The 24,491-nt window shown below is 47.4% G+C and overlaps 1 protein-coding gene across 3 annotated transcripts in view; it reads right to left on the bottom strand.

Annotated features, from left to right (window-relative positions):
* Nucleotides 1-24,491, bottom strand: part of WDFY4 (WDFY family member 4) — a 265,680-nt gene that overhangs the window by 118,475 nt on the left and 122,714 nt on the right. For all 3 annotated transcript variants that reach the window (XM_069572500.1, XM_069572499.1, XM_069572501.1), the window contains 9 exons: nt 23,241-23,366; nt 18,897-19,061; nt 14,763-14,966; nt 13,678-13,792; nt 12,282-12,439; nt 8,827-9,065; nt 7,902-8,023; nt 6,254-6,439; nt 5,300-5,436 (listed from right to left, as the gene is read on the bottom strand). In XM_069572500.1, the coding sequence (XP_069428601.1) occupies nt 5,300-5,436; nt 6,254-6,439; nt 7,902-8,023; nt 8,827-9,065; nt 12,282-12,439; nt 13,678-13,792; nt 14,763-14,966; nt 18,897-19,061; nt 23,241-23,366 (1,452 nt within the window). The remainder of the gene's footprint in view (nt 1-5,299; nt 5,437-6,253; nt 6,440-7,901; nt 8,024-8,826; nt 9,066-12,281; nt 12,440-13,677; nt 13,793-14,762; nt 14,967-18,896; nt 19,062-23,240; nt 23,367-24,491) is intronic.

Here is a 24,491-nt window from a genome sequence, read left to right as displayed (position 1 = left end):
AGCATTTTAATATAAGACTTTGGAAACAGCAGCTGAAAACTTGCTCCGCTATCACCAAAACCAGGGAAATGTGGCAGACACAAGCCCAGCTCTTCTCCACCCTTTTGCTTCACTATAAACCTTCTAAGTTTGCTCAGGTGAGGTGTACATGGCCCCTGCATGGGACATCTGTCCACACGGGTACAGTTAATCACCGGAGGTCAGTGGGGTGAAATCCAGCTCGTGTTTTGCCGAACAAGACACAGGTCAGGGGCCTGCATCCACCCAGAGGGGCTCCCACCTCCTTATGGGATAGAATTGGCCCCCAACATCCACCTGCTCGTCCCCTGGTTTGTTCCTTCCCCTCCTCCGCAGAGCGCCAGGAAACGTCTGGATCACACACCTCCCACGCCTCCCACCCGTGGGTGCATTCCGTCCTCCTGGCTGACTCAAGAGGCCTGGAGCTAGGACCCGTCTTCCGTGGCCCTTCATTTTGTTTTGCTAACCCCGGTCATGGTTAAACAATTTCCCTTGCGTATTCTTTGGTTTCCACTGCTGCAGCCACTGACTCTGCAGCCTCCAACATCTCCCCTGTGAATGACAATACAGCCCCAGCCTGTCCCTTCTCCCAAGGGTCCTAAACTCCAACACAACCTATACAAACAGAAATATGCCATTCTCCTGCTTAACCCCAGTGCCCCCCGATCTGCCTCCATGCCCATCCCCCTCCTCACATCCACTCATCCTCACAACCCCTTCCCACCTGACTTCCAGCTCCCATGCTCCATGTGCCCACTTTCTCTTTGCTGATGCTTAGAAAAACACACAAAAAACAGAAGATGGCATACTTTATGTTTTGGAATAATTTTGGATCCACAGAAAAGCAGTAAAGATAGTACACAGAATCCCTGTCCACCCGTCACCTAATTTCCCATAACAAGCTGTGTCTGCCAAGACTAGGAAGCCAACATTTGTTGTTGGTGTTTTCCCAACCTATTTTTAAACAAGGCTGAAGCTGAGCAGGTGACCAGAGTCACCTGCTGTGAAGAGGGATGGTTGGCCAGAGTGTGCCCTCTGATCTCCCCGAGCTGAGAGAGGCATAATAAAGTGACTTCCTGGGCACCCTCAGTTGGCCTTTGGTGACCTCAAGGGAACCCAGGGTCCCAACCTGTGTCCTATACACTTACGCCCATAGCCTTCACCCTGGTAGAGACCATGACTTCACATTCTGATCCCAGAAGGGACTGTGATGGAGGTCAGGGGGAGAAAAAGAAGAAATACCATCTATCATATCAGTCTTGCCTCAAAGTTCAGCTCACCTGCCAAGAAGTGAGCATTTTCTACTGAAAGTGAAGCTAGGTATAAGGCATCAGGAATCCGACGCTGTGTGTCTCCCTCCAAGAAACAATTTATCAGTGCTCTAGAGCTGTCAGCTGCTGACATGATAAGGAATAACACCAAATGAATAATGTTTCCTCCAAACCCAGCTCCTTTAATTACAAGCCTCTTCTTTCCAGAAGAGAGACAGAAGATGCAGAAACACCAATTTCATGCACTTGTGCCTGAATAATGTCTCCATGCTGCTTTTTCCAGATGGCGACCTTCTCACTGGAGGGACTAATGATGTGGGCATATTTAGGGAAAAACCAATAACGGAGTCTTTAACCTTCAACAACAAAACGCGTGTTGTACAAAATGTTCCTTGGGATACATTAGAAAATATCAATTACATTGCTCACTGAGGTGTAATCAGCTGTAATAATCAAAATTAATTTTTAAAAATAATTAAACAGACCCCAGGGCAAATAGTTGTGTTCTTACCCGATGGCATCTCAGTGTACATACGTACCTGAGAAGTTGCACCTTCTGTTAGCAACAAAGGCATCTAGCGTGGAGGGGTGACGGATGTGCGCTCTACAGGCTGGCAAGTTGCTTCCCACAGAAAGGTGAGACAGCCCGAGGCAGCTCCCCATACATTCTTTAAGAACCTTCCACGTACTGCCAGGCACTGTACCCATCCCAGACTGAGTTACTGGTAGGAGATGCTGCTCAGCAAAGATTCAGTTACTCTTTTTAAATTAAAGCAGGGTCCCCTTTGTTTCAAAAATGATTTGTCTTTTAAAATTCCACAAGACAGAAAAAGCTAGGGAAAAGATAGGCTGGAGGTAAAAAGGGCTCAACCAAGAAGTGTATGCAAATACATGCGTGGCTTGTACATGTGTTGGCAAAAATTTACCCCACTGGGCATGTGCGGTTACCCCAGTTGGGCCATGCTTATCTCTCTGGCTTCCAAGTGCCCAAATGAAAGAGGAAAACATAACCGTGTCAGAGGTTTTCCTTTTTATAAGTTGCTGTGGAAAAGCACAGTCCTTCCTGGTACTAACAGCTGAGGGACATGTACCCTGAGGCTGTCCGGCCCCCACTGCAGTCCACCCACACTGCTAGGACCTCCAACACACTCCTGCCTTGGTGCCTTTGCCCGGCGGTCCTCCCTGCCTGACCATTCTTTCCCAGGGTCACAAGGCTCCTATCTTTCCTTATTTCTCTGCTCTCACACCTCCCCACCAGAGAAGACTTCTGGCCACCTCCATCCAAGTGGCCCAGCACCTCTCTCTTCACCCTACCCCACTTACTGCTCCATTTTTCCTTATTGCAATTAGCACCCCAACATTACAAACTTACTTATCTTCTTATTGTCTATCTTCACCTACTAGAATGCAGTCTCCTTGGAAGCAGAAAATATGCTGGCTTCTCCTTCTGTAATCTCAGTACTTAGAGCAGAGTACCGAATAAGCACTCAATAAAAATTTGTGGAGTGAACAAACGGATGGCTGAGACCCCAGCTGCTGTAGAAGACATCTTCAGCAGTTTGCCTTCACCAAAGACAAAGCCAGCTTCAAATATTCTTCCTTTCAGGTCTCTCCATGTGAGCCAAAAGCAAACCGCTATTATATAAGTCATCTGTAAACTGACATGGCTCCAAACACTGCTGTCTACTCAAGCTTCTTTCAGGTGGGCTGTTCTCAGCAGACCTCCCTAGGACTCAGAGGTGCTAAGCTGTGCTAGTGGCAGCGACCTGGCAACAGGCAGGCAGTTTCAATAGTGCCGGGGTTCCCATAAAACACAGTGGCCCAGTCGTCACTTCCCCAGCTGCCCAGCCAGACTAACCTGTCCTCCTGAGGACAGCGACCACTAACTTGGTCAAGGAGTTAGAAGCTTCAGAGAAGCCCAGGGAAGAGGCTGGTAGCTTGCTGCTACAAACGACACTGGTGAGGAGCAAGTGCTTGGGCACAAGCAGGGATGGTCCTGCTTCTGAGGGTGGGGCAGCTGAACCACAGGCGGGATGGGATGGTCTTCGCCTTGAGCTATAAAGTAAATTGGAATTTTGTAAATTGTTCTATTTCTAAAGCACTTACACATTCCAAGTGCTTTCACACAGTCTAGCGGAAGCAGAGCACACTTCTGGTTTCAAGTCCAGGAATCGAAGCTCTGAGAGGTTATGGAATTGTCTGAGTGCGTGCTCAGCAGTGCAGAGACCATGAATGAAGATCCTATTTCCACTCTGCCACTTCCTGGCTGCAAAGCCCTTGACTTTTTCTTTTCTTTTTTTTTTTTTTTTTTTTTTAGATTTTATCACACATCTATAAAATGAGACTAAAAATAGTTGTGTGGTGTAGCTGGCACAGAAACCTCAGTTATTCACTCAGTCGGTCAGCCAGTAAGTCTGTAGACAAATATAATGAGCAGTGTCTTCCACAAGCCAATTCACTGAGGACACAGCCTGCCTTCAGCTCTGAACACCAGGGCCCAGCCAGCCTAGCCAATTTCATGGGCCCCCGGCCAGCCTAGTCAATTCCATTTTCCATCTTCCTTTCCATCTTGGGCTTTCTCTGCTTGTCCTGAAATCTACTGTTTCTGAGGCTTGGTAAGAAGAAGCTCCCCTTCCCCAGGAGGTCTGGGCACTTGCAGGCAGCCCCTCATTCCTCTCTTCTCCCAGCATCCAGTGATGATGCCCTCCCCACCAGGCACTGACCAGAGTGGATAACAGACCCGTGGTGACAGCAAGACCTAGATTCTGAGCACAAGTGGAGTCAACGTCACTCTCCAAAGTTATATGGGAAGAGCTCCAACTGTGTAATGTATCTGCCAACCATCTCCCCCACTCCCTGGGGAGCCCCTTCTCACCGTTTCCCACAGGTATTTGTCCCACTGCAGAGGTCAGGAGGTAAGTGACTCAGAGGAGTTACGTGAATTTCCCAAGGTCTCTTGATCCTAAGGCTATGACTATTGAAGGACTACCTTCTGCCTCTAAAGGTAAGTCCGTGACCCCAGCATCGGAATATATGACAGATTGTGTTCTCCAAGGAGAGCTTAGGCAATATTTCCAATACTAGGTGCTCTCGCAGAACCTTGCCACCTCCCTCCCAGGAGATAGAGTCTATTTGCCCTCCCCATGAACCTGGGAAGAGTTTTGTGCCTGTCTGGATCAAAAGGGGCCACTGCAGAGGTGATGTTACATAGCTTCCAAAGCTGGGTAATGAAAGGCAATGCGGCCTCCACCTTTCTCTCTCCCTTTTTCCATTTTTCTCTCTCTTCTTCTCCCTCACTATGGAAATGTAAAACTCAGCCACTAGGTAGTAAGGAAGCTTAAGACGCATGCAGAAATCACGTGTAGGTGTTCTGGTCAACAGTCGCAGCCAGAGCCAGCAGCAGTCCCCAGATGTGCAAGTGAGTTTTCCCATGATCTCACCTAAGGCCCCAGACATCGTGGAGTAGAGACGCCCCTAACTCCTGCTGTGCCTCAGATCCCTTACCATAGCATGCACGATCACACACACACACACAGTCATGTCGGCATGACTGTTTTAGGTTGGTTTGATATGCAGTTTTAGAGACATGGATGAGAAACCCCCAACAGCTCATCCCGACGTGGTCAAGAGGCCCCACCACCGTGCCTCCCAACGGCGCTTCAGCCCCCTGTGCTGCGCCCACACACCCAGCTGCTGCTGAGCGGTGGGGTAGCGCTCTTGTAGTACACCTGGCTCAAAGCAAGTGGGCACGAGGATTGGTTTGGGTTTTAACGCCTTAAGGAACAGCTGCTCTTGGCACTCAAGTAGAGCCCGTATTAACTTCTATCTAAAGCTAACCTAAGACCTGACTCCCCAGTGTAGGCTCTACTGGGAAGCCACAGGCATTGCCCCTGAACGTTTGGAAGAACACGGAAGCAGCTCCTATCCAGGGGTGAGAGAGAGAAGCCATAACACACGGGTATTTGAAGCGAATGTCTGATATTTTCTAAGGCAAAGGGGTCTGGGCTCACCTCCGCTTTGCACTCAGGGTCCCTGGTCTGCCGCCCAGGCATCAGCCTCATGGCTGAGGACAAGCTGCCGCTCCATGAAGAAACTTTGCTGTGGTGTCCAACGTTCGAGCGACTGGCCAGCGCCTTCTTTTCAGATGCTGATGATAGAGAAGCAAAGACATCAGAGGCGAAGTTAAGAGAGAGACACACATGATTTCTATAGCTTGCTTGGCTCTCAAAGGGCCTTCCAGGGGCACAAGCCCAGTATGCCTGTCGTCTCCAATAAGGGAAACAACCTAGCCTAAAAGTTTGAATCGTTATGAATTTTTTGATGCTGAGAAACTTAAAAGCAAGTATGTGAGTCATGACTTGTGAGTCATGACCTCTTTAAAATGAAACTTAACACATCATTCCTACAATGGTATTGACTAATACAAGAGTAAAAACGTTGAGTCACTGATAGAATGCAAAAGCTGTTAATATATTTGGGATGAAGACTTTTACTTGGAACTTGAAAACATGAAACTCCAGGTCACTGCATGACTTGGCACAAGGTTTCAAACCAGATATGTGACTATCAGGGCAGGACCTAAAACCCTAAGTCCCAGAGTCCAAGCTAGAGCTCCAACATGAGGCCCTTTCCTCTACGAGATTACTAGAATCTGCTTGCTTGCTTGGCTCCTCTGGCCTTCCTTTCATCTGAGATGCAAAGGAACATCAGTTCTTTGGGCAAAGACTTAGGAGGCTTCGGTGATGTAAATCCCACCCACCAAAGGGATGAGAGAGAAGGTGTGGTGTAAAAGGCTCTGGCCCCTGAGTGGAACTCCGGGGGAGCCCGGCTCTTTGAGACTCAGAAGTTCTGTTCCCTGAGAGAAGGTGTGGTGTAAAAGGCTCTGGGCCCTGAGTGGAACTCCGGGGGAGCCCGGCTCTTTGAGACTCAGAAGCTCTGTTCCCTGAAGCCAAGGAGACAGAGACCTAGGTAATGCTGCCAGGCCTTGAGCATCGTCTCTTCCCAGAGTGGGGTGACCTCCTCGATCTTCACATCACTCTCTCCAGGTTTCACAGAAAGATCGATTTTGAAGGTATCCTCCAGTTCCTGCCGCCTCTGTGCCACGAGCTGCTGCCAGAGAATCCGTACGGTCTTCTGGATATTGTGCTGAACTAATGGAGAGAATGCATCGCACAATCAGAGCAGCCTCAGTGCTTCCCCCAGAGAAAGCCAGGAGATGGCATATCATGTTCCTTTTATGTGCATCTTTCTTGAACATCACCTCAGCCTTGCAAGCTCCAGCCAGAAAGCTGTCAGTATGTAGAGCCACAGGACAAGGATAATAGTTACCAACATCCTTGTGACCTGGCCTCTCCCCCATCTCTACCATCAAGTCCTGTCTGCCTCACGTGTCCAGAGCTGGGAAACATGATTGATGGGCTCAATGAGCCTCTTTCTCCTATCCTCAATCCTGTTAGATACCAAACAGAGAGATACCCTGTGTAAGCTCTAGGTAACAAAATAGCTCCCCGCAAACAGTTCCTTCAAACCTTGACTTTCATGTTAGCCCCTCAGGGGTATGGACCCAGGGGCCCAGGCACCAAGCCAGCTCTCTCTGTTCATACTTCCAATTACCAACCCGTCCCGTGCCCAGGACTTGCAGGGGGATGGGCAAAGCCAGCCAGTTGTAGCTGCTCTGTGCCTAGCCTTCTACTGTGAACTGCGCCTGTCTTCTGATTTGGGGTCACTTGGCTCCCTCTTCAGTACCAGCCTCTATAGCTTGTCTTTCTCACCCCAGGGGAATGGACATTGTTCAGTCCACTCTACTAGTTAAATCCCAGAATGCAAGTATTCATGTTGTAATTAAGACTGCAGCAGAGTAAACTCTAAACACACAAGATTTTTGAGCACTGGCTTTGGGCACAAGTCTGCCCAGAAAATAAGGGCCCTTGTCCCTTCCACCTGGCATCACAAGATATCACAAGGTAAGTGTCACAGTCAGCCAACTAATGTGGCAGAAGTTCTGCTGAGGCATTCTGGATCAAGAGGGAGAAATTTCTCAGATACATGGATCTGGCTGCCTTTTCTTCCCCCCTCACACTGCCAATCCCTGTAACTTGATTTGATGCTATCAAATCCTAGAATAAAATCCAGTAAGCCAAATATCTTATAAAGTAATGAGGTGCTTTACTTCATTTCCATTTTCTAGAGAAGAAAGCTGAGAGACGGTTAGGTTATGGCTTGAACTGAGTGAGATAGCATAACCGTTTCCACATCTAGTGGTCCAAAGAAAAGTCAAGAGATCAGATAAGAAGTTAAATCAACTTACAGAGAAGTTCTCAGGCTTTAGCTAGTATACCAAGTTCTTAGTCTCACCAAGTCCCACAGAACTTTCCCTTTATCCATCCACACATCCATCCATCCGTTCTATTTCTTGTATACAAAGATTACTCCAATTTTACTCTCTACCACATTACCTTGCTATGTGATTACATTTTCTAGGACCTCTTCTGGCTTTAAAGAATCTTCATAGTATTTGCTCCCTTGTCTTAGGGGAGAAAAATGAAAAACGCAACCCTAGCGATTACCACTATCCACCTACTCCCCCACAAACAAACAACAAATAAAATGTACCATCGCTCAAGCTTGGGAATTCGTCCCCTCTTTTTTCTCTCACTTCTTCATTTGGAGAAAGAAAGACTTGATGATAAGGAGTCATTCTAGGCTTGGGTTCCAATCCAAATCCTTCTGGATAACTAGCAGAGAAGAGATTGTTCATCATGAACTCCAGTTTCTCTGGGATCATTTCATTGTTCCTTGTTACAAATAATTATCCTGCAAACTCAGTACACATCAACATGAAAAAAAGGAAAAAAAAAAACTTGTCTAATCCAGTTAAAGCAAGCATCTATGACAATTTCCATGACAGATATTTTACAGACGCATTCTAGAAAAAAAAAACTCTTTTTATTTCTCTTATTAAATATCATCTATGCTCCCAACAGGCCCCCTCCTCCCTCTCTGGGTTTCCCCATCATTTCTTTTTGCAGACTCCTGAAACACTGAAATCTGCCTTTACTTGGCACTAATCTCATTCCCTGTGGAATGGGGCCAGGGCCCGCTTCATGGGCCTGTGGCTCGTGCAATTGCTTATGGTCCTCACTCGGAAGGGTCCCATGTTTGGGCTCTGCTGTTGCAATCTTGAAATTCTTAGTAATTTTTGAACAAGAACCCTGTATTTATATTCTGCTGGAATCCCACACGTCATATAGCTGGTTCTAAATAGGGTGCGGTGGTTCACATCTTATGTTCCCTATGGGGCACATGCTCCAGAATTCCTAGGGGTATTCATGTCCAAGTACCCTCTTCTCTGGGCTCATCACCCAACGAAGCAGAATAGACAGTACATGTTTGTGGATTGAACCAAAAATGAGAAACAAGGATATGAAAAAATACCAGTGTATGAGAATGCCCATTATTGAAATTTCTAGGATAAAGTCCCTTTGGGTTTTGGAGGTCTCTTCGCCATGTAGAGGGATTTGAGGAGAGCAGCTCTAACCTTCTTGCGCTGAGCAGCAGCAGACAGTGCATGAGGCACATGAGGAAGCTGGCGTTGGAATTATAGGTGGCGAACAGGATGTCCCAGTGCTCCTGCAGAAAGCCCAGGGTGCTGAGCAGGCTGAGGCACTCGGAGAGGAACTGGTGGGGCCTGGAGAGGCTGTAAAGGATGGCTTTATTCAAACTGCTGTACAGAGCGCTGATGGCAGTGTCCTTCTGAGAAGAGGCATTCTCGATGACCTGCGGCACGAAACACACACACACATGTTCTCGATGACCTGCGGCATGAAATACACACACACATGTTCTCAATGACCTGCGTCATGAAACACACACACACATGTTCTCGATGACCTGCGGCATGAAACACATACACACACACATGTTTTCAATGACCTGCGTCATGAAATAAACACACACACACATGTTCTCAATGGCCTGCGTCATGAAACACACACACACGTTCTCGATGACCTGTGTCATGAAATAAACACACACACACATGTTCTCAATGGCCTGCGTCATGAAACACACACACACATGTTCTCGATGACCTGCATCATGAAACAAACACACACACACGTTCTCGATGACCTGCGTCATGAAACACACACACACACACACTTGGGAACACTTTGAAGTTTAGACACCAACCCAGGTAGTCAGGAAAATTGATGGAGTCTGAGTCCTTTCTGTATTCCAAAACGTGACATTTCTAAAATCAAAAAAGGACTACTTCCCCTACTTCCCCTACCTTGGATCTTCTATTTAAGCAGGTGACCAATGAAGGGAATTCAAACATTTAAGTCTACCAAAAATAGGTATAAAAATTAAAAGTTTACCACAGTCAAATTATGCAAAGCAGCCATGGGGAACCAGAGATTTCCGTGTTCCCAATGTAACAAAGTCGACCCTCTGTATACAAGAACGAGCTGCTAATAGCGTCTAGTTTTAAAAACATGTTATTAACTATTAATACTTGTTGTCAGACATGGATTGTTATGCTATTCCAGTTACCATGCCAAGTATTTTTGCATTTCTTTGCATATGTCTACACATATTGCTTCATTTAAACATCATAACACCACCATGAAGTGGACACTAAGATTGTCACACTTTAGGGATAAAAAGGCCAAGAGTTTGAGAGATGGGAGAGATAGGTGCTCAGCAAGAGTAAAACCTACACCAGACACTTGAGTCATCCTCTTCACCACTGTATTTTCTAAAGGAGAAATCCATGGGCGCTCGAATATCCATGGGCTTCAGTATGTGAGGGATTTTAGAGGGTTGAGGCAGAAGGTCCTGATCTGTGGTCTGAACATTGAAGCCATCCATCCGTTTGACTTCGTTGAAAAGAACCCACAGAACAAACGCCATGTGCAAAATCTTCCAGTAGCTTGGGAAGGTCTTGTTACTTTCAGATTGCTCTCTTCAAATTTCATAGGTAGCGCAAGTTCCATACTCACTGCTACTTTAAAATGTGGGATTTGGGGCTCATGCTTTTACCACCATCCTCTCCTCCTTTGAGAGATGGGTCACATCTTCCAAACTGAAGTTAAGAGTCGTGAGAGCAACAGGTGGTGAGCAGGAGAGAAGGGTGGTGGGTGTGGGCAGCGAGAGTCCTGGGACCTGGCACCCTGCTGAACACGCATCTGCCCCAGGAGGCACCAACACTCTGGTGTTAGCTCTGAGTATTTGCTTTGACCACTAGGGAGCGGCTATGGATTGATTGTTAGTGCCACCTTCAAATTCCTGTGTTGACGCCCTAGTATTGTAATGTGATGTATTCAGAGATGGGATCTCTTGGAGGTGACTAGGTCATGAGGATGGAGCCCTAAGGATGGGATTAATGCCCTTACAGGAAGAGACAGGTGAGCTTGCGTGCTCTCTCTCTCTGTTATGTTGAGGGCACAATGAGAAGATGACCATCCCTAAAACCAGAAAAACAGCCCTGGCAGATCAGCTGGCACTTTGACCTTGGACTTCCCAACCTCTAGAACTCTGAGAAATGAATGTTTGCTGCTAAGTTTCCCAGTCCCAAACTCACTAAGACAGGAACTTGGTGGCTGCTCTCATTCTCAACAAAACCTCCCAATTTTAATCCCCTTGGAGCTGACAAGGGATATTTCTCCCTTCTTGGAGTTATTTCTGAAGAAGCCTCTGAATACCTTCCTTTCAGGTTGCCTAGAACTGAGCATCAGCCAGACTGAATACCAGTCCAGGAACTGTGCCGAGGCCCTGACCTGGAGCATGCAGGTGCCTCCACAGGCAGGAGGTGCTGGGGGCACTGGTCCCACTGTCTCCACAAGGCATGAAGAGGAAGGAGAGGGGCTGTCCTGGATCCTGCTGCAGGGAACACACCGGGAGTTGCGGGCACGAGCTTCTGGAGGCAGATCTCAGCTTGCAAGAGAAAGTGCTTTCCAAACATCACGGCTGTCCTGCTGCCTTGAACTCCCTTACACCACAGAGAGCTCCTCACAAAAAAGTGAACGGCCACTTGTCAGGAAAGGTTTCCAGAATGAAATGGGAAGCAGCAAGGACCAAAACAGAGTTCAACTCTGGCTTCTGAGATTTTATGAATCTGTGTGTGCGCCTGTGTACAGACACACAATAAAGAATGTGTACACGTGTGCACACACAGATTTACATATAAGCACGTGTCTGCAGGCACGCATTGACATGCGTGGATATGTATGTAGATCGAGAGAGAGCAAGAGAGAACGCATACAAGAAAAATAGGACCAGATAAAAACAGACTCTGGCTTCAATTTCAGGAAGGCCCAAATACGACAAACGGAACTGGATTTTATAGGACAAAAGGAAGTAGAACTTTTGGCTGTAAAGACCTTTTTGACCGTTTGTTGATGAGGAATAACAATAATTAGGCTGAAATCCAATACTTTGGCCACCTGATGTGAAGAGCTAACTAACTGGAAAAGACCCTGATGCTGGGAAAGACTGAAGGCTAAAGGAGAAAGGGGAGACAGGCTGAGATGGTTAGATAGCATCATCGTCTCAATGGACGTGAATTTGAGCAAACTCCGGGAGATAGTGGACAGAGGAGCCTGGTATGCTACAGTCCACGGGGTCGCAAAGAGTCAGACACGACTTACCAACTGAACAACAGCAACAACAAAGATTAAACTAACACTCACAGTAAAAACCCCAAGCGGGTGTGCAGCGTCTAGGCGAGGACAGAGCTGAGGCGCCCGTGCATCAGGCTGTGGCCCCAACCACTGAGACGTGTCTCAGGTGGTCCAAGGTGAGAACACTGCAGGGTGCTACCCAGTCACTAAGCGCTACCTGGGCAGTAAAGGGCCTCCCCTTCCTCCCACCCGATCGTTCCCAGGAAGGACAGCAGGTCAGTCTGGACCAAGTGGACAGCGATCAGCAGTGTGTCATACAGACACCTCCTCAGCAGGCACCTTACCACCACGGCCAGTGTGAGGTTCTTACCGCCATGATGTGCTCTGTGATGAAGAGAAGGATGTGTCTGGGGTCTGCTGAGAACACCCCACTGTACAGCTTCTCCACCAGCTTCTGGATGAAGTGGGAGATGTTGGCAAGTGAAGGAGCAGCTGCAGCTTCTGCATCTGGCTGAGGCTCTCTACTGCCTGGAGGGTGGGAGAGGGTGACAGACCAAGGCTGAGAAATCAGCCATCTGAATTGCCTTCTTTGCACAACAGTCTCCAATCTCCTTTTGGGAACCAGCCACGTCTTACTCACCTCTGTACATCTCATTGTAATCTGTATAACCGTTGCTTCAAAAATGGGATCTTATACACTGTAGGTACCCAATGAATACATGTTTATTCAAAGTGATATTGAACAATCAGTGATATGAACCAAGTGGGAGGGGGCAAGTGAGGAGCAGCACGTCTTCCAGTGACCGTTTGGAAGAAGAGTGGATGAGAATTTAAGGCAGAGGCAATGGGAAGGCTGTCATGGTGACCCAAGCCCCTGCTGTTATGTGGGGAAGAGGATGAAGCTGTAAGGTCAGATCGCCCATCTGTGCTCACCAACACAGCACACATCGTGCTCAGACATGGATGCACGCATCTCAGTTAATTCTTATTAACAACCCTCTAAGTTACCCACAACCGTCCTCCTCACTCACATGGTCTGGCCTCTGCCTGGAGTAATGCCACCGTCCAGTCATAGAGCTACGGTCAGAACTGGGCTACCAAGCTTACACTTTTCATCACTCCACTACCCTACCACACTCAGATAGCTCAGAAAACCAAACGTCAGGGTCTCCTCACTGTGGGGCAAGAGGAATCCAGGATACCAGTCATGTCACTAAGGAGTCCACGGCTCAGGAACCATGGAAAGGACTTTCGTACAATCTTGTTGGGAAGTTATAGCTGCCCCAGACCCACATGGTCTGAATGAAGTTTCAACTTGAACTTCTTTGGGGCAATGGCAGCATCTTCATCCAGGTTCATTCATTTAAGAATTGTTTACTGTGCCCAGGCATAGGGGAGCAAAAGAATGTTCAATTCAGGTGGACATTCTGACTCCCCTCATAAGAAGAAAATTTTATACTGCAGCTAGAGGATAACTGATGTTAGCTCAGAGGACAGGACTTTCTGCTCTGATTGAATCAGGAATGGCAGAGGTGACACGGAAAGTAGTAAGAAGGCCATTCCAGGGGTCTCTGGGCAGAGTCACTGAGCTCTTATTGCAGACAGGTGGAGGGCAGTTTGCTGTGGTTCCTAAAGCATCCACAGTCCTGCAGCCTAGTCTTCCTCCAGGGTTCTGGGGTCAGCAGTTGGCAGGAGGTGGCTTCTCACTCAGCTCTCCGCAACTTTGTGTCATAAACCAGGAGGAATAAGTCATCACCCGCACTCACCTCTCAGCGTCGATGCATGACCTCCACTCATCACGTGAAATATCTCCATGGTGGAAAGCAAGATCTCAGACTGAAAGTCCCGCTTCTGTTGACTGGTGGCATTGTCTGGAGAAGCCTGGAAGCAAACTCTGAACTAGACACCAGCCCCATGGCCACCATTCCCACTTAGTCCCTCCCCTGGTCCACAGCTAACACTGCAGCTGCTGGGCGTGTGCACAGCCAGCAGCTCACAAGTGCCCCTTCCCTGGGGCATCGCCCTCTGCTGATCAAGTTGCTTCACCCAGGAGGCAATGCCCACTTCCCAGGACAAGTGGTGGGGGGGGCAACAGTTAATGACCACCTTGCATGTACCTCAAGGTGGGGCAACTCTGGGATGCGGATAGAGCACACCTCAGCTCCCCTTGGAACCAAGCTACTTCCGAAGCCAGGTCCGCCTAGTTTCTCGCTCATCCTCCTCTGCATCCCTTCTCTGCTTTCCTGAGAGCACTGCCCCCAGTATATCACTTCCAGAAAATCTCCACCTTAGACTCTGTTTCTCGGAGAAGGCAATGGCAGCCCACTCCAGTACTCTTGCCTGGAAAATCCCATGGCAGAGAAGGCTGCTAGGCTGCAGTCCATGGAGTCGCTAAGAGTTGGACACGACTGAGCGACTTCACTCTCACTTTTCACTTTCATGCATTGGAGAAGGAAATGGCAACCCACTTCAGTGTTCTTGCCTGGAGAATCCCAGGGATGGTGGGCTGCCGTCTCTGGGGTCGCACAGAGTCGGACATGACTGAGCGGCTCAGCAGCAGACTCTGTTTCTAGGGACCTGGCTAAGACCTGCCATCATTCATCTCTCCACCTGCTGCTTGGTGAGCTCCCTCTGCTGGGGACTGCGGTTCCCCAAAGACTCCCTCCCACCAATCACTGCAGTCCCAGGAGATGTTGCTGACGGCCAACCAGCTGGCATGGACATGCCTGGGTGAGCTCTCTCAGGAGACGGGCCCTCGGGGCTCTTCGGGCATACCCGACCCTCTCGGTGCCCACACCCTCCCCAGTCCGTTCCCACAGCACAGGTCCGAATGATGCCCTTTCTGACCCACCTCCAGGAGAACCTCCAGGGGCATCCACTGCTTGGGGTTTGGAGCCCCAAGCAAGAACTCCCTCAAGAGTAGCTGCATGAATTCCTTCAGCTGCTTCCGGGTGGGATGTGACTCAGCAGGGGCCTGTAGACCCTCCGCAGCGTTGTCACCTTCAGCCTTGGCCTCGGGGCTGCTGGTGTTCTGGGCAGACTCACTCACGGCCCCCTCAAAGACAAGAGAACACCAGCATGAGTTGCCTGCCCTGCCCCAAAGCACTCTCACATCTGACACATGCATGGTGGGATTCTCATCAAACCATTAACACGTAAGGAAACAGAGGCTCCGAGGAGGTAGGCGGGCTCAGAGGTGGCCTGCTGTGACTTCTGAACCTGTGGTGGGCAGAAGCTGGGCACAGAGCTAGAGAGATCGGCAGCACTCAGCAAGGAAGCCCAAGATGTTTCCCGGGCAAGGCATTTCCCTGCTCGGTGCCATGGCTCCGCATCAGTCAAGTGGTAATGATGGAAAGGAACACGCAAAGACGGGCGAGGATGAGATGAGGAACCTTGCCTGCGGCATGCCTGGCCCTGGTGTACGGTCGAGAGAGCTGGCCCCCACCTTTCTGTGGGGTCCTCACCTTTACTGCCTGCCAGGCTCTGATGCTGCTGTCCCTCAGGGGGAAAGAGAAGTGGGACTGGAGCCAGTCTGATATCCAAGACCCGGAAGTCCTTGGTCTTCACTTTCTCAGTTTTACATTACAAAAATATTGGGAGAATAATGTGATGGGAGTCATTGGCCCAGATATATCTGGGAAGACATGGAGATGCTGGGAGGCCAGATGACACGCCCAAGGACATGCGGCCAGGGACTCCCGACTCCTGGCCCATGAGCTTTTCATGCAAGTTCATCTGCTGGCACCTCCCTTGGCTCATTCATAAAACTAATGCAGCCATTCTTAATTAAGCTGTAAAATGAATTTAATGGCACCTAGGGAGCTGGTGACTGTATTAATTAGCTCCACGCGGCCTTGGCTGGAAAGATGCTATATAAAATTGTAGCAAATGGAAATCCTTGTGGCCACTTGTCTTCTGCATGAAAACAGGTCTGTCACATGTTCTGTGCAACAAAGGACTTTTGGAGCCGACTCGGAGCTGAAAGGAGGCAAGGAGGTGCGGGGAAAAGAGTTCTGGCACCAGGGTCTGTCTCATCCATGGTAGACTGGAAGGTGACCTTGGGCCAGGCTCTCCCTCAGATGGGAACTACTGAGTGTGGGGAGGAAGAGCCCTGGGTCAGGATATGCTCTGTGGCTACTGGCAGGGAGCTGGCTGGAACCCCGACTCAGCAGATGGTGAGCCTGGCCTGTGGGCATATGCCAGGGTCCAGCCCCAGTGGATCCAGGGAAATTTGAAGCAGGGACGGCGTTGGTGAGGAAAAACTTATTTATTTATTAATATAGAAATATAACATTAGATTAGGAAGAAATGGTATAGTAGGAAATTTAGGCGGAGAAAAGGAGGCTGAATAACTTGGGTTACGTGGAAAGCCAATAAAGTTCCAGACAAGGAGCCTGCACCATCTACATTAGGCCGCCAGCACCTGTTTGAATATCAGAGAGTGCCCCACCTTGGGTTCTCTCTCTTACAGATCTTAGAAGCCGGGACAAGTAAGTAGACATGGCGAGCCTCCACGCCCCAGATGGGAATTCAGCCGGAAAAGAAAAGAACGGCATGGGGAAGCCCAGCATCGGTGCAAGACTCCAAAAACTTTATTTTTCAAAATCAGCTTATATACCCCAAGTTGTACATAAAGAAATAATGGAATATGCAGAGTTATGCAGGGGCAGCATTCCTGACCCTCACTGAGACAAACAAGGCTTTCTTTTGCATACCCTCCCGTATACAAAAGGTCTCAGGTGGTTTACATCATCTTCTGGCCAAGAGGCCTGTTAACATTTTTATGGCTCTCTTCCTGGATAATTGTCCAGAAAACTCCTTTTCCCTAGAAGTGTTTTTTCTTTACTCTGCATCACCCTCAAAGTACTAAATAAAGTTACATTCCTATAGAACAAAGGTGCAGTGGGTTATAACAAAGAAAGCACTTAACTCAAAGATCTAATGTTGCTAATACCAGGTCTACTACCTGTTTTTCTATATACCAACTATCTCTACAAATAAAAGATATGAAAATTTGGCAGCAAGTATTGGCTCAACAAATGAAACCTTTAATCAGTCCTGTTCTAATGATGTTGACTCCTCAGAAGCTCCTACATTCCTAGGATGTTTTAAGCTTCCTGTGCCTCCTGCAGTCAGGAGGCCTCAAACAATCACATGCGCAGCTGTACAAGTCCTGCAGGCAGGCTAGAAAGCCATCAGAGGGGTTTTTGGATTGAAACACTCGTATTATGCCCAGGAGACTTATTATCTAAAAGCTCTAATTTTTTCCAGAAAAAGGTGGTGGGGGGACAGCCCCCTGTTAATGACAGAAGAGTAGGTGGAAAGCGTAACACAGTAAAGCAGGCAGACTCTGGTCTTGGGGGGTGGATGCTCAGGCAATTCCAGGGGGAACCCCTGAAGCCTGATCACAACCTTGCGTTTTGTCAGGCTTCCTTCTGCATGATCTTGTCATGGGCGGGATTCCTCATGCTGGCCCCCGGCAGGCATAGGGGCTGACGTGGGCAGCCCCTAACTCAGAATGGCAGTCCACCAACTTAAGGCCCTGTCCTCCTCCAGGTGAGGGGAATGGTGAGGGGCAGTCTGTAGAACCATGCTTCCTCCCTGCCTGGCCGGGGGCGCCTAGCTTCTGGGCAGAGGTCCCATCCCCCACCCCCTCCAGTGTTTCCTTTGATCTTTTTTACATCTTTTTTTTTTTTTTACTTACTTTTCCAGTATGTTGCTTTAGTTGATATTAACCCATCAAAACATTTTATCTTTTTGCAAATCTTCTGGTCTTTATAGGTAGTCTTTTTATTAAAACTAAACACTTAAATTTTATTAGGTCATTTATTGTTATTTTAAACTGACTGATGGAAACAAATGGGTTTCAGGGTGAGAGACTGAGGGGTAAATCTTGGCTTAGTCACTATGAGTCACGTAAGCTGCGGCCTGTGGCATCTCCTCGATCCTCTCGACCCTTTCGTGAGATGGGTCTCGTGGCCCCACTAACACGGGAGGGAGCTGGTCAGTGGAGCTTCACCTCCCTGAATCTCACGTCCACCTTTAACACCTCCTGCACTGGGGCCTGTTAGGGGATGTGAAGCACCAGACTCAGGAGATGGAGGCTGGCACCATGAATACACTTCTAGAAAAGCTTAGCTAAAAGAACATATTCATCCCCTTGGCCGTTTAGCAAATAATTATGGAGCAAACATTACTTGCCCTCATTGTGCTTGGTGTGACTTCTGGATCCTCTACTTACCAATATGCCTAACGTATTCCTTTGGTTATAGTTACTGATTTGCAGACAGGAATCAATAATTCACTCTCCTTGGTTGGGTCTCAGTTCCTATTCCACCAAGGCAGGTAATGAGCACATTTCTGCCCTTCCTTCTCCAGCACCTCCCTTCACGCTGGTCCTCACTTGCTTCTCTTAGCTCCCAGATGCTCTGCACTCATGAGTCCCCTTGACCGGCTGGGACTGGATCTTGCTCTCAAACTCACTCATGTCTCTTTCCATAGTGGCCTCTCTACCCCGACACTGACACCTTCTCCTCAAGACCCAGTTGGTCCCTCTGCCCTCCCAGCTGGGCCTCAGCAAGCCTTCCGATTGAAAGGCACCATGGCCTGCAAATAGAACAAGGGTCCTGCAAAGAAGACGGGGCCCTATGGCAGTTCCACCCCTCCCCTTCCTGGAATGGAATCTGTGGTTTCCTCATGCTCCATGCGTGGGTATTCTGCGTAGATCTGCACTTAATCTACCATCAAATTTCTCATTACTGAGATTCCTGACCACTCAAAGACTTATTGAATCTCAGAGCCGAAAATGACCTGAAGCTGGACCTCATAAAGAGAAGGAAACCTACCGGAGTTGTTTGCTTAGGGTTTTGGCCAGGTTGACTTAAAATGCATTTTCATTTGGGGAGGGATGTGAAGGCATCTTGTCCTTGAAGGGTGATGATGCTCACCCCTGCTCCCACCGGGGCAAGGCAGAGGTGTGTCTTACCTTCTGGGCTCCCAGGGGGAAGGTAACTGCAGCCAAGGTCTGGAGGAACTCCGGGGCCCGCCAGGCTGGATCCTGGGGGTAGGTGCTGTGCACGAGGCCGAGGAACTGCAGCACACTGGCCGGGAATGTCCGTTCCCAGGCGCCATCTCCAGAACCTGCCGAGGGCTGAGGACATGCTCCATGAGAGGCAGCATGTGTGGGCATGACTTGGGGCTGCACAGGGGCCAGAGGACTTGAGATCTAGAGACAAGACCTCCTTTCTGAGCCTCTCAGCAAGACGCCTTATTGCAAGACTCCTAGTAACAATACGACCTATTTCTTAAGATTGTCGTGAGATTAAATGAGACATTTTAGTGCTTCAAGCTTACCTTCTAGTACAGAGTAAACATAGAAGAAGCTGGGAGATAAGGTCAGATACAGATGATTTGGACTTTTGGAAGAATTTGATCAGGCATCCCCTGAAGGTGCTTAGGCAAGGCACCAGGCTGGATCCCGGGGGTAGGTGCCCCAGAATGAAATATTAATGCTGGACACACGTGTTTCCACTGTGCTCTCGCCCAGTGATCCTGCCTGAGTGAGTTAACCTCCACAGCGTCTGCACAAGGAAGAAAATGCTGTCTGCTCCCAAGGAGAGTTGCACACAGCAGAATGGCTAACATTTGCAAGACCAACAGTGCTAAACATCGACAAGGACCTGGAGCAACTAGAACCTTCCCAGAATAAGAGCTAGTGAGTGTAAATTGACTCTTCATTTTGGAGACTATTTGGCAATATCTACTAAAACAAATCATGTGTACAGCTTAACCACAGTTTCATGCCGGGTATATTTCTAACAGAAAGAAGTGTGTATGTCCATCAAAAGATATGTACATAGCAGCTTTATTCATAATATTTCCAAATGGAAACAACCCAGAAGGAATAAACACTGATCCATTATCACAATAAATACTACTGAACAGTAAAAAAAAAAAAAAAGGAACTACAAACATATAAAACACACGCGAATTCCACTTGTGTTGAGTGAACTCAGTCATGCCCGACTCTTTGCGACCCCATGGACTATACAGTCCATGGAATTCTCCAGGCCAGAATACTGGAGTGGGTAGCCATTCCTTTCTCCGGGGGATCTTCCCAACCCGGGGATCGACCTCAGATCTCCTGCAGTGCAGGTGGATTCTTTATCAGCTGAGCCACAAGGGAAGCCCTGACTGAAAGAAGTGAGATGCAAAAGGGTAATACTGTAGGGTTCCACTGATACCAAGCTTAAGGAAGCAAGCAAACTTATGGTTACCACCGGGCAAGGGAATAACAGCAAGCAAAGCAAAGTTATAAGCAAGACAGATAAGCTGAGAAAGATATTCACTACAATTCTATTTCTGATCTTCTCGTATCCTTTCAGTTTTGCCTTTTAGCTTTTGATGCTTGTCTACCATATTTGGTAAATGATGCTTTCATGGCAGGTGGCTTCACTGGAAAATCCCACGGACAGAGGAGCCTGGCGGGCTGCAGTCCACGGGGTCGCGAAGAGTCGGACACGACTGAGCGACTTCACTTTCACTTTTCCCTTTCATGCACTGGAGAAGGAAATGGCAACCCACTCCAGTGTTCTTGCCTGGAGAATCCCAGGGACGGGGGAGCCTGGTGGGCTGCCGTCTATGGGATCGCACAGAGTCGGACACGACTGAAGCGACTTAGCAGCAGCAGCAGCAGCTTCACTGAACCAAAGTCTGCCTCTGACTTCGCTTTTGTTGTATGTTTGTTAGATCCCAGAAGACTGTTTAAGGGTCACATCTGTTTTACAACAGTTAACCGTTTTATGTCTGCTATCATAAAGTGAATGTTTGGGCTTGTTTTTTACTTCTGTCAGCATACTAGGTATTTTCTTCATTTTAAATGCTTTCATATTTTTCTTTAGTTTGCTTTTTATAAACAGCATTGATTTAAAACCTAACAAACTTTCTATGTGGCAAAACAGATTTTTTTCAGCTATCCTCAAATTAACTGCACATTAAGTCTACAACAAAGCCATGAATAAATTTCCCACAGATGGAAAGTGTAAAGATCACTTGCTTTGACTAGGACAAAAATAAACTGGAAATAAATAACAGCAATTTTTTAAAAAAAGTTTAACTACATGGACATTGAAAAAGATGAATCAAAAAGGTATCTTTTTTTAATAAAAAATTTCTTTAAATCTGCAACTGCAGAAACTCTAGAAAACAACAAAATTGAAGATATCAAATATCAAAATTTTAGAACTAGCCAGAAAAAAATGAAGGGGAATGACATATATATTCAAAGTTGTTATTTATAAATCCACAAATCTTCAGCTCCTTAAGTAATAGGATGGGCAAGGTAAAAAAAAGAGCATGAACTTGCAAATTAAGAAGAAGAAGAAGAAAATAATCACAAAGAAAATTAAATGAATTAAAGGAGACCATTTATGCAAGCTGAATACTTGTGAAGATTTTTTTAAAATATCAATTACCTAAACTAGGTCAAGGAGACATTTAGAAGCTTAAGCAAGGTGATAATAGAAAAAAATTCAGGCTGAAGCTGTTTCATAGGAATGATTTAAATAATGTGAGTCATGGATTTAGCATCTTCTTGAATGAAAGAATCATTTTTTAATAAAACTAGCATAATACTGATACCGAAACCTGACAACATGTGAAAATATAAAACTGAAACCTAATATCATTTCTGAACACGACTGCAAAATCATAAATAAAATATTTTCAAGCAGAATAGGAAGCATGCCGAAAGAATAAGAACGGAGTGAGAAAGTGAGATCTTTGCAAGGATGCGAGGAAATCTATTGATATAATTCATCAGCGGTAACTGGTTAAAAGAAAAAGAACATGTAATCATCTAAATACGTGTTAAAAGAGTATTTATCTTTGTATTTATTTTTAACTGGAGGATAATTGTTTTACAGTGTTATGGTGTTGCTTTCTACCATACAGCAACATGAATCAGCCCTAAGTGTATATATATGTCCCCTCCCTCTTGAGGCTGTGAGGACTGGGCCAAGCACATCTGTGCAAGACTGTGGGATGCATGTCAAGAGGAATATATACGTATAGCATCTACTGCGACCTTCCTGAGAAGGAGAGCACATGAAGTGCTCCTTGGCCCAGTATCCCACATCCTGGAATTTATACCAAGGAGGCCATCGAACTAGAAAGAGAAGACGTCTGCTCAAGAAAGCTCATTACTGACTTTTTATAACAACGAATGTTCTGAGAAACAATACAAATTTCCATCTACAAATAGAAATGATTTCCAACAACATGTTGGGGGAAAAAAGGCAACAGGAAATATGCGGCTTCCCTGGTGGCTCAGACAGTAAAGAATCTGCCTGCGATGTGGGAGACCTGGGTTCAGTCCCTGGATGGGGAAGATCCCCTGGAGAAGGGAATGGCTATCCACTCCAGTGCTCTGGCCTAGAGAATTCCATGGACAGAGGAGCCTGGCAGATTACAGTCCGTGGGGTCGCAAAGAGTCAGACCTGACTGCGTGACCAACACTTTCAGGAATTTATGTGGTCTGATTACCTAAGGGCATGGTATACTCTTAGGTGTCTGAAAGATATCCTACTAAAGTTCACAGTGGGTATCTCTGGTTGGGTGTGCTTCAGGTGATTTTTACTTCTACTTTTTTTTTTCTTATTTTAAAGGTAACCATGCATCATTTTATAGAAGCAATTAGGTTTCCACACATATCAAACCTCCAGTTGCCTTTAGAGTTTATAGAATGAAGCCAAAACTTTTCATGGGTGTTCTTGCTCCCTGGTCTACAATCAGTCCTGCTCACAAGTCACACAGCCTTTTCCTGCAGTCCTAAAACAACCTTTCCACCACCTTCAAGGTGGACCTGGAAGGCCTGAATCAAAGGCTGTCCATGTCACATTGGCAGCTGGCCGGCATATGTCTTCTTTAAGACAGGTCTTTCCTGATGGGTCACTCATGAGAGGCCCACCTGTCCTGGTCAAGGTGAGCTTCTTGAGCAAAGAGGCCTCTGAAGGGAAGGGACCACAGGGCCCCTGAAGCTCTCAAATCAAAGCAGTTGCCCAGAAATGTTCCCTTTGACTGGAGCCCTTAAATCTCCCAGTGAAGGAAGTCAAATGTTTAAACAAATGGAAAACAGATGTCTTCTGGTTAAGAACACATAAACTCCACTGGGGACATTAAGGCTGGGTTTCCCATTGAGCACCTAAGTTGTCACCTTGCCTCTTCTATAAAAAGTTCTGAATAATACCTGCAGAGTATCAGCACTACCAGAAAGCTGCTGGGCCTATCTTCCCATCAGAACCCCTCTCAGCATGTGGGGAGCGGGTCTCACCTGGTTCATGGTGGCCTTCAGCATCTCTAGGAGCAGCAGGGCACCTTCAGTGCACAGCCCTGCCCGGAGGACTTCCTCTTGGTGGTGTTTATGCAAGAGCCACTGAAGCATGGCATCCAGGCTGTCCTGAAAGAGGACGCATGGGCTGTAGGAGACCTGGGCTGCACACCGAAGGGACGGGCTTTCCGTCCAGTATGTCATGCTTCTCTGGGGGCCCCAGTGAGAGAGACAGAACATCACAGTAGCAGCCCAGGTGGCTGGTCCATTAGAGGAATTTCAGCCCACTGATGGAGCGTAAGGGAAACACACATGTCTAAGATAGGCTGAAGACCTACCAGCAACTGGCATCGGGTCTGACATCAGCAATACTCAATCTCCCAATCAACTTCCATGAATTTTTGTAAATGAGATTGCAGAAAACATGTCAAATTCAAAGGCTTTCGGGCAAGTGCAGTCAGAGAGAGCATGGGGTTGACAAGCAGGACGATCTGACTTTGCTTCTTTAAAAGCTGGGCTTATGCAAGCTCTTTAGCACTTGGCAGTTCAGTTTCCTTCTCTGTGAATGGAAACTTCCATTATCTGCCCCATGGGATTGTTATAAATATCAAGTGAAATAAAATAAGTGAAACATCTGTCACAGGTCCTGACACTCAGCAAATGTTTGTTTCCTGAGCCACAGTATAGGAAAAAAACACACATTTTCGATGAATTTATCAGAGTATGTGAAGAACTTGATTCTGAAGTGTGATCTGTAATACCATTAACATATATCAAGATTGAGATAAGTCAAATATAAGGATATGCAAGAGGTGAATTTTTCAGTCCTCGGCAAAACCGTGCCCCTTCAATGACGTCTATACAGTGCAGTTTAACTCAAGTCTATCAAGACCAAGAAACAATTTCTGGGTCTGTTTATCAGGTGCTCAGGAGGCTGAGCAGGAGGCCAGGGTCTGTAATTGATGTGCTCAGTGTCTACTGAGAGAAGCAGCCGTAAACGCGCTGGTGCCATACAAGGTGAGGGCATGATGAGGCCTGAGAGAGAAAGGTTCCCGCTGTCTAGGGGGTCTCAGCCCGAGGTGGCATCTGAGTGGAGAACTGAGGGAAGGTAGCTTTCCAGGAAGGTGAGATGGGAGAGGGCTCCTTAAAGGCCCAGGGCAGGCAAGCGCAAAGCAGGCGGTCTTACTGGGGAGGTGACTTGAGGATCACAGCACAAAGGGCCAATAAGAAAGGAAGATGGGCTGGGAGACAGGT

The sequence above is a fragment of the Ovis canadensis genome, chromosome 25, assembly GCF_042477335.2.
Source record: "Ovis canadensis isolate MfBH-ARS-UI-01 breed Bighorn chromosome 25, ARS-UI_OviCan_v2, whole genome shotgun sequence".
Taxonomy (NCBI): domain Eukaryota; kingdom Metazoa; phylum Chordata; class Mammalia; order Artiodactyla; family Bovidae; genus Ovis; species Ovis canadensis.
Note: the sequence above shows the minus strand (reverse complement) of the source record. Positions and strands in the feature narration are given on the sequence as shown.